General features: G+C 41.7%; 1 protein-coding gene across 2 annotated transcripts in view; it reads left to right on the forward strand.

Moving 5' to 3' along the window:
- The window catches only part of NRSN1 (neurensin 1), a 61,458-nt gene extending 54,832 nt beyond the window's left edge, over positions 1–6,626 (forward strand). For both annotated transcript variants that reach the window (XM_034762414.1, XM_034762413.1), the window contains 2 exons: positions 4,152–4,349; positions 5,287–6,626. In XM_034762414.1, coding sequence (XP_034618305.1) covers positions 4,161–4,349; positions 5,287–5,685 — 588 coding nt within the window. In that variant the 5' untranslated portion in view covers positions 4,152–4,160 and the 3' untranslated portion in view covers positions 5,686–6,626. The remainder of the gene's footprint in view (positions 1–4,151; positions 4,350–5,286) is intronic.
- Positions 6,627–10,965: the final 4,339 nt, after the last annotated feature.

Consider the following 10,965-nt stretch of genomic DNA (forward strand, 5'->3'; position numbering starts at 1 on the left):
ATCTGGCCCTTCATAACCACATCCACAAACGTGAAGCCTATGCCAATACATTCAACAACCCAACACAGTAGCTGTCATTTATATGGATCTGGTAGAAATGGGTGCTTTTGAACGCTCCCCTACCTATTTATTGTGGACTCCTTTACCTCACCTCCCTTCAGCATTCTGTTCAATTCCACTGCCTCATTCTCATATAGCAAGAGCCACATTCATGTTGCAGCTCAGAAGACAGACTACACCCCTCCAAATCACCACTGGGGACTGAAAATTTCTGCAACCTCTCCTTCCTCTGTCTAGGAACTGATAGTATCTCTACATGAAGAACCAGAGGCCAGGATAGATTTGCCCACATGTAACAGCTTATTTGTCTGTGTGTTTGAGCAGTGATTAGGGTGAGTGTGGGGGGGAGGGGCAGGGGTTATAAAGGTGTTCATGAAAGCATCCAGTAGCACTGGCTAAATTGAATCAGATGTTTATTTCTTTTCATTCTAAAAAAAGATCATGATTTGATGAACTAGCTGTCAAAACAGTAACACTATGCTCCACTCTTTTGACTAAAATTTTCTTTTTTGTCTGCTACCCTTCATTCTGTGATACACTTATCTACATTTTAACTCATAAATAATCAAATGCAACTATAAACATTCTAGATTTCCACTCTAAACTTGTTTTAGTATAGAAAACAATCTACATATAAAATAAGTAATCCCAGATTGTGTGGTTATCATGGGTTAATCCCACAGTGAGGAATTAGATTTTATAACATATCTCCTGATACACAATGTGGTTAGTGCAAAATAACTATACAGTACCTTTTTATATGTGGTACATAGTTAATTTATGCTGATCTTTACAAATTAGTCAATCTGTGCCATATTACCTTATGTTTTCTTGAATTAATTACAGTAAATTACAGAGGAGAATGAAGAGCACTAGAGATATTGGGCCAGATTCACTGATATGCTCCAGTTGCTTTGCATGATTCTGCTGATGCAAAGCAATTATCAGCCTAGCTTAACTTCCCCAGGAGACTGCTGTGCACAACCAGAGCAACACAAAGCAGCCAGACACACTAATCAAACTGACCCATTAGGCCTCATTCTCCCCTACCACTGACCTTGTGTTGTCCTTTACATCTGTGTAAAGTCGAGTAAAATACTTCCATTCTGATCTCACTATGCACAAATTAAAAATGATTGTACAAGTTGCAAGTCAGTGGAGACTCACACATACAGTTTATATGAGGACACAGTTTTGTCCTGCGAGATATGGGACTTGACTGGGAATCAGGAGATTATTTGGTATTGGAGGGATGGCAATCTACTTCCTGCTCTGCCAGTGATGCTCTATATTGACCTTAGTCAATCCCTTAATTTGTGTGAGTGCACTTCAATTCTTTTGGCACACCCTCAGGTGATCTCAAAACACTTTACAAATACTAATTAAGCCTCATAATAATTTGCGCATGCCTCGATTTTCCACATCTGATAATTGGGGATAATAATGCTTACCCCTCATTGCAAGGCAGTTTGAGGTATATTATAAGATATTATTGTGTCATATCCTTGAAGGAATATATGACAGTATGAATCTAGCTATGAAAGGGCTGTGCAGATAAGGAAGCTATGGTTATTCATACAGCCACTTTATAGTCTAGTGCAGTACACAGTCAAGTGCAGAGGATTAGAGGCCATGATTCCTGGGTCCATTTTGGATTCTACCATTAACTTATTCCTGCCCATTCTAGCTAGTAGCCATTGAGGGACCTATCTTCCGGGAATCTATCTAGCTCCCTTGTGAACCCCATTATAGTATTGGCCTTCACAACACCCTCTGGCAAGGAGTTCCAGAGGTTGACAGTGCATTGCGTGAAAAAATTATCCTATTTGCAATGCCTGTCTAGTAATGCTTTGCAGTTGCTCAAAAGGTTTGTAAGAAGACATCTTGATATCCTTGCAACTCTATCACCAGGGAAAGGCATGTACCTGTGTACCAGCTAATTTGCTTTCTGTGTTTCAGATGTGTGGTTCTCCCTTGAATCAGACAGACAGGATAATGACCAATAATCATATAGAATTGTCTTGCTTTCTGGGGGCTGCCTCCAGCTTTATTATGTCTGATTTAAAGACATCTACCTTCCTCTTTAACTAAGGGGAGTCTCTTGTTGAAGACCATTAGGCTGGGAGTCTGTGCCATCTCAACCAATCAACGGAAATAAAATCAGTCAGAAAAATGAGAATATTATTTCTTTGGCTTGGTCTGTGAGGAAACACCCTAGGGAGGAAGAACAAGAGTCTTGAGGCTGAAGGGGAAAAAAAGAGAATGGGAATCTTTGGACTCCCATCCCACTCCCCACAGGGAGAGCTTCTCACAGAAGCGCTGCTCTAAGCACTCTGAAGTCAAGGGCTGCATCTGCAGACATCCGGATGCTTAACAGAGAGGATCTAGGAATGCTGGGTGGCAGCTTTGCAAAGCTTGTTCACCAGCACCTCCACTCTCCAGTGCAGGAGGTGGTCATGGAGTGGGCTCCAAATCTCCTTGGACAAAGAACTTCCACATGCTTGCAGGCCTCCTGGATACTGGATTTGATCCATTTGGCCTTGATATATCAGAATGCTTTGAGGCCTTTCCACAGAAATTCTTATGAAACTAGAATGGCAGGAATACATTAATATCCGGGGAATAGAAAAGCTACTACTATCAGAGAAAAGTGCATAAGATTCCTCAACACTGAGCCATGAAAACAGTCAGGGATGAAAGCAACCAGTGGATTACAGGATTAGTGTCATAGCGATGCCAATTTCTGTACCTACCAAGAGCCGAATTCTGCCATTGGTTTTAATTAGCATGCTCCAGATTTTTACATAATTTCAGTGAGTGATGCAGTATTTGTCCATCTCATTTAACATAGAGGGAGCTGGTATTCTATAGTGAGTGAAATCATGTGCATTTGGGATATTGCACTAGTTACTGAAAGGGATAGAAGCCTATAAAATGCAAGAAAAGGGGGCTGGAGTGGGAGAACCTTGTTAAAACAAACAGGTTAGGTATGCTTGCATTGCACTGTTTTATGAAGTCAGGTGTGTTACTTGAAGCTGATGTTAGGTCTCATTCATACCTTTTGGTTCATATAATCCTACTAAATCCATAACAAAAGCATTATAATACTTCTAAAATACTCATCTACAGATGTCATATTAAAGTGGCATACTCATTTTTAAAAGGCCTGATTGATTTCACTTACACTCATTTTACACTACTGCAACTCTGCTGAATTCAGTGGAGTTACACCTGTATAAGTGAGGTCAGAGTCAGGCCCTGGATATTTAAAACAGAAAATCTTTGTTTTACTAGTACTTTATTACAATGGAAAGAATTTAGAACACTGCATTTACTTTTTGCAGTGAGTGAAATCCTAATCCTTGTGCAGTCAATGGGGCCAGACTTTACTTCACAAATTTACTATCTGCATCTAGTAAATTAAAATAGGCTTGTTAATTTGTAATAATTTTCATTTTCTGATTTATAGATAATAGAACAAATGTTCCATCCTTGAGTGTATTTTTATTCAGAAAAACTAATTTTAAGGCTAGTCTTCATGACCAGGTCCCCCATGGCTATTTATGTCACAGTTATATATAATCCCACCGTTATGTCTCTGTTTTACAGGCTTAAGAAAAAATGAAGCCATCAAGAAGAGTTTGTGAAATGTTCCAAATTAGCAGATAAAGCTAGCAAGTGATGCCTAACATGACTAATAGTAATGGCATTTGTATCAGAGATCGAGGCACTCAGCCCCGCAGTCATGCAATGTCTCTACATTTACATGAAATTAAATGATGTTCCATCATGAATTATGGCACTGGAAATGCTACGTGTAAAAAACAACTTTGTTGAGTGTTCACGGATCCATCTTTAGGGTGTAATCCTGCAAGGTGTCAAGGGCTCTCAGCACCTACTGACTTCAATAGGAGTTGAGGGCCCTCACACCTGCCAGGAGTGCTCAGCACTTAGCAGGATTGAGCCCTTAGTTTGGGAGTGTGGGATGGAGATAACTCTACAGGGCTTCTTCTCTTTCTAGAGCTCATATCAAGGGATTATTTGCAGCCCATTTTGATTGAGTCTGTCTTGTGTGAAATCTCTCATTGCAGGTGAGAAGGATGAGCTCATATGCGGATATCTGCAGCTCCAAGCAAGCGCAGAGCGGCACGGAGGGAAGTTATCAACGCTATGGAGTTCGATCCTATCTGCATCAATTTTATGAGGACTGCACAGCTTCAATTTGGGAGCATGAGGAGGATTTTCAGATCCAGAGGTCACCTAGCAGGTGGAGCTCTGCATTCTGGAAGGTACAACTCATCACTCTACAGAAACTATTATTTGGTACAGGCCCAGTTTTCAGTAATTGCTGAGCATCCACCCTTTGAAAATGAGGCCCTTTTAACATATATATCCCGTTAAGCATCAAAAATTGAAGCACACAAACTCAAGTCACTTTTGAAATCTTAGCTGTAATTTGTAAAAGTGTAGAGAAATGACTCTCTCAACACATTCACACATAGCTTTCATTGACATTCATAAAAGCATAGGTGGGTGTATGATCAAACTATCAGGGAAACAATAAGGGCTTGGTTTACTAAAAAGTTAGGGATCCTGTGGAAATCAATCTTTGCACTTATTATTTAAACTGGGAAGGAAATGCAACATTGTGACTTATTTCTACCACACCATCCTTTTAACCTCTGCAAGATAAAACATTTCATGGACAGAAAACAGGAGGTGGTCATACGTAATGACCCCACCATGGGTCCTCAGCAGGGTTTGAATCCAAGACTTTCAGTGCCAAAGCTCAGACCTCCACTACCTGCGCTAAAGAAGGAGCTTTGTCACCTAGTAGCAGTAATAGGTTAAGAACATAAGAACGCCCCTACTGGGTCAGACCAATGGTCCATCTAGCCCCGTATCCGGTCTTCAGACAGTGGCCAATGCCAGGTGTTTTACAGGGAATGAACAGAACGGATAATCATCCAGTGATGATACATGCTTACAGCCTCTACCCATGCTTATTTCTTTTTCCTGAAAGCTCCCATATATATGTGGATTTAAACAAAGATCAGTTGTAGAAACAATTCTAACATAACAATTCATCCACATATTTGAATTCTATGAATCAGGGCTCAGAAGACAACGTCTGCTTCCTGGTAGGATTGACAAATATTTGTGTAGACAATGAAAATGTTACAAACCATGAGGCCACATTAATTTTTAACCCTGTTTGTTTTCCAGGTCGGACTCATCTCTGGGGTGGTTTTTATGCTGATCGGGTTAACAGTTCTTGTAGTAGGTTTTCTTGTGCCACCGAAAATCGAAGCCCTTGAGGAAGATGATTTTGTTGTTGTGGATAACCATGCCATTCAGTTTAACGGAGCCCTTGATATATGTAAGCTGGCAGGAGCGATCTTATTTTGTATTGGCGGGACCACAATGGCAGCATGCCTGTTGATGTCTGCTTTTGCTAAAAGCTACTCCAAAGAAGAAAAGTACCTTCAGCAAAGGTTTAAAGAGAGAATAGCAGATATAAAAGCCCATGCACACCCAGTCACAAAAGCACCAGCACCAGGAGAATCGAAGATACCTGTCACTTTGTCCAAAGTTCAAAACGTCCAACCTTTATCAGAAACCTGACATTTCCCTTTTTAATTTATACATCATTTAATTTGAAAAGGTCAGCCTTTGTGAGCATATGAATTTGTATTTACAGTACAGCTTCAAGTACTCTGCTCTGTAAGAGGGGAACTGATTGGAAACCTTATCTAGCAGAATTTAAATGTTGGCAAATGAGGGAAGTTTAGGTGATTAGTGCTTTGAATAATGTATACACGTTCAAATATATGAATTGTGTAAACAAGTGTTCACCTATGTTGATCTAGGTCAACCTACCAACACGGTTACAACAACACTGGAGGGGGAAAAAAAAGATTTTTAATTTCTTATCAGTTTGTGTCATTTGAGAAAAATGGGCATTTTTATACCAATTGTATCATGGCCATCCAAAATTATGCTCTGTTTAAAGTAAATGTGGTGTGTTCTTTTTTTAGCTATGGTAGTTTTTAAAACTTTTTTTAGACTTGGTGTTCTTTCACTTTCCAGTCCTGCTGTACATGGGGTAATATCCTGCCCTCTTTACCCATGTTTGTAGTCCTGTCATTTTCAATAGTCTCTATAAAAATAAGAGTGTACATGTACACATTCTAGGTCTCTCACACAGAAGAACCTATGCTGCCCCAATTTTGATTAAGGCACATCAGCCAACAGTGTTTCCATATGGGAAACAAACATAATTTTAGGCCCAAATTTGTCACCATCCCTCCTTTTTAAAATCACCAAATTTTATTAACAAATACAAAATAAGGAAAGCAAGATTATGAAACATCCTATTTTAATTAAGAAAAAACTCCACATTTCCCCATTGGTTGTTTGGTGTGGTGTCCCTCATCATGAGTCTTTGCCAAACATTCTTAAAACTCATAACGCACATTTGGGCCTTGGCAGGATGGGAATTAGACTATGGTTTAAAGCAGTGGTCACCAACTGGTCGATCGCGATTTCCGGTGGCAGCACAGTATGGCTGCCTAAGGCTACCCTGCCCCCACACCGCTCCTGGAAGCGGCCACTGTGGCCCCAGGGGCAGGGGTCTCCCTCCGTGTGTGCTGCTGCTCCTGCCTGCGAGCACCGCCCTTGCAGCTCCCATTAGCTGGGAGAGCTGTGGGGGGCGGTGCTTGCAGAGAAGGGCAGGGCGCGGAGCCACATGTCCTCTGCCCTCCACACCCCAGGGGCAGCAGGGGCGCATTGGCCCCTTCCGGGAGCAGCGGGGGGGGCGGGGTACGCATGGAGCCTGCCTTAGCTTCGCTGTGCCCACTGCTGACTGGGAGCCACTGGAGGCAAGTGCTGCCCGGCGGGAGGCCACACCCCAACCCCCATCCCTGAGCCCCCTCCCAGAGCCAGCACCCTGTACCCTCTCCTGCACCCCAACACTCTGCCCCAGCCTGGAGCCCCCTCCTGCACCCAAACTCCCTCCTGGAGCCTGCACCCCAACACTCCCTCCTAGAGTTTGGACCCCTCACACCTTCCTGCACCCCAACCCCCTGCCCCAGGCTCAGCTCAGAGCCCCCTCTCACACCACGAACCGCTCAGCCCCAGCCCAGAGCCCACATCCCCTCCTGAATCCCAACCCCCTGCCCCAGCCCGGTGAAAGTGAGTGAGGATTGGGGAGAGTGAGCGACAGGGAGAGGGGGGAATGGAGTGGGGTAGATCTTGAGTTGTCCTTAGATTCAAAAAAGTGATCTTGGGGGTAAAAAGGTTGGAGACCACGGGTTTAAAGTGAAATTCCTAGCCTGCTGTGTCCTGTCTCTACATAATCCCATTAGTTGACCTTAAAGAATCTATCTAAAGAAATTTTAAAATGTTGTTCTATTTTTATAGATAGTAGAGTAAGCTCTCCTTAACCGGAATACATTTGTCTGGCTGCTTACCTGAATATTTGTCCTTTCACTAAAGAAACTTAATTTTGTTCTCATATGAGGTAAATAGCTCATCCTCTTAATCTATGGATTTAAATTAATGATGTGTAAAGAATGATGTGACCTTTGTATTCTCTGACAATTCATTCCACCTTATAGTTCTGTTTATTTTTTGAATGGATTCAGTAAAATTATATGAACAAGCCAAACATGAATTTTGTGGCGAGTCCTTTCAAGTAACTATTTTCCTTTCAAAACATAAAATATCATTTTCAAAGATGAATCAGCAAATGAAGTCATATAGCTGCATAGCACAAGCGAACCTGTTTGTGTTGATGCCCTTTGTGCATGAAGCGCATTGCCAGTTTCATGCATAGTGTGGAAATTGGTGACAATGACATTGAATCAGATTCAGGATGGAAAACTCTGGCTATCCAGATTAAGTCTGGAGGTGGCTGTGCTCCATGCCATGCTCATTCAAAAGTTCTGGATCTGCAAAGCCTTTCATGGACTTTGGAGGTGCAGAAACCAGAAGGAGGGTTTTGGGGAGTTTTCTTTGAGTTGAAACTGGAATAATTGTTATGAATGGTGATAGAAGTAAGAAAATTGTACTTGATGATGCTAAGAAAAATTTCAGCCAGACACAGCAAGGTAGATTACCATAGCAACACATATTTGAAATGCCTAAGGACCAACACTATGTAAGATGGACAATGATGACACCATCACAAACAAGAAATTGCACAGACTGAAACAGAATAAAATTCTGTGTACAACTGACAATTTATTGGCACCCACAACTTGGAGTGCAAAAGCACATAGCAACCCATGTTCAAAACAAGAGTAGTTCACAGGGAGGAGAGGATGAGTGGGTAATAGGTGTGGGACACAAGGGCAGGAATCAGATGTATGTACCAGATGCAGTTTGGGTGCCACACTTTAAGAAAGATGTGGTCAAACTGAGAAGAATCCGGAGAAGAGCAAAAAAAAAAAAAAAAAAAAAAAAAAGAAGATAGAATATTTAGAAAACCTGACCTATGAGGAAAGGTTTGTTTACTCTTGAAAAAGACGACTGAGTCTTCATATAGGTTAATGGCTGCTATAAAGAGAAGATTAACAATTTTCCATGCCCATGAAAGGTAAGATGAGAAATAATGGGTTTAATCTGCAGCAAGGGAGATTTAGGTTAATATTAGGAAAAAAACTTTAACTATAAGGCATGTTAAGCACTGGAATAGGCTTCCAAGGAGATTGGGGAATCTGTTAGGTTTTTAAGAACAGGTCACAAACACGTGTCGGGATTATCTAGGTATACTTGGTGCTGCCTCAGCACAATGGGCTGGACTAGAAAACCTTGAGATCCCTTCCAGCTCTATGTTTCTATGATTATATAAAACAAGCAAAGACTGCAAGTGTTTCATGGGGGTGGGAGGGGAGAGTTCTGATGATTGCTTATATGGTGTGTGATAAACAACACATCATTCACAGTTGCTTGTTCTTTATTCTATGCATTATAGCCAAGAGGTAGAACAGCAGCATAAGTCCTTATCTAGCTCTTTTCATGTCAGAAGGAGGCTTGTTTACTACGCCGCTTCTTCACTGCTGTCAGGTTGTTAGTGTGTGGGCAGCAGGGAGACAGGACACTAACTTTTTCAACTTGAAGTTTAATTAAAGATTGTGAATAGTGAAAATGTGACATTTCAGGTCTTACAGTATAGCTCACTACAGGAGATTAAAATGATGGTTCTAATATCTATTAGCTACTCCTATCTCTACACTAACCTTTATCAGAATGAAAATCCAACTTTCAAATGAATTATAGTTTTTCCAACAAGGGCTGAATGGACACAGAATGTTCTTAAACATGCACTTTTATCATCATCTAACATTTTTGACTGGGAGGAGAGGTGATCAGCATGCAATGAGCTCCATTCAAGATGGGTTGGTACAAACACTGAGCATTCTAGCATATTGCCCAGACCCCTTCTTGGGTTAATACGTTTTGACACTTTAAGGATGAGTCACTGCAGCAACCATATGTTAGGAAAAAGCAGGCCTTACGGATATTACTGAAGCCTGCCATGCTGAGAAGCATGATTGGAACCCAGGAGGTGAAGGATATTCATAGATTCATATATTCTAGGACTGGAAGGGACCTCGAGAGGTCATTGAGTCCAGTCCCCTGCCCGCATGGCAGGACCAAATACTGTCTAGACCATCCCTGATAGACATTTATCTAACCTACTCTTAAATATCTCCAGAGATGGAGATTCCACAACCTCCCTAGGCAATTTATTCCAGTGTTTAACCACCCTGACAGGAACTTTTTCCTAATGTCCAGCCTAAACCTCCCTTGCTGCAGTTTAAGCCCATTGCTTCTTGTTCTATCCTTAGAGGCTAAGGTGAACAAGTTTTCTCCCACCTCCTTATGACACCCTTTTAGATACCTGAAAACTGCTATCATGTCCCCTCTCAGTCTTCTCTTTTCCAAACTAAACAAACCCAATTCTTTCAGCCTTCCTTCACAGGTCATGTTCAAGACCTTTAATCATTCTTGTTGCTCTTCTCTGGACCCTCTCCAATTTCTCCACCTCTGTGGAGCTGCGGGTAGGGATAGCTCAGTGGTTTGAGCATTGGCCTCCTAAACCCAGGGTTATAAGTTCAGTCCTTGAGGGGGGGCCACTGAGGGATCTGGGGCAAAATTAGTACTTGGTCCTGCTAGTGAAGGCAGGGGGCTGGACTTGATGACCTTTCAAGGTCCCTTCCAGTTCTAGGAGATAGGATATCTCCATTAATTTATTTATCTTTCTTGAAATGTGGTGCCCAGAACTGGACACAATACTCCAGTTGAAGCCTAACCAGCACAGAGTAGAGCAGAAGAATGACTTCTCATGTATTGCTCACAACACACCTGTTAATGCATCCCAGAATCACGTTTGCTTTTTTTGCAACAGCATCACACTGTTGACTCATATTTAGCTTGTGGTCCACTATAACCCCTAGATCCCTTTCTGCTGTACTCCTTCCTAGACAGTCTCTTCCTATTCTGTATGCGTGAAACTGATTGTTCCTTCCTAAGTGGAGCACTTTGCATTTGTCTTTGTTAAACTTCATCCTGTTTACCTCAGACCATTTCTCCAATTTGTCCAGATCATTTTGAATTATGACCCTGTCCTCCAAAGCAGTTGCAATCCCTCCCAGTTTGGTATAATCTGCAAATTTAATAAGCATACTTTCTTTGCCAATATCTAAGTAATTGATGAAGATATTGAACAGAGCTGGTCCCAAAACAAACCCCTGGGGAACCCCACTTGTTATACCTTTCTAGCAGGATTGGGAACCATTAATAACAACTCTCTGAGTATGGTTATCCAGCCAGTTATGCACCCACCTTATAGTAGCTCCACCTAAATTGTATTTGCCTAGTTTATTGATAAGAATATCA

The sequence above is a fragment of the Trachemys scripta genome, chromosome 2 (genome assembly GCF_013100865.1).
Source record: "Trachemys scripta elegans isolate TJP31775 chromosome 2, CAS_Tse_1.0, whole genome shotgun sequence".
Lineage (NCBI taxonomy): Eukaryota > Metazoa > Chordata > Testudines > Emydidae > Trachemys > Trachemys scripta.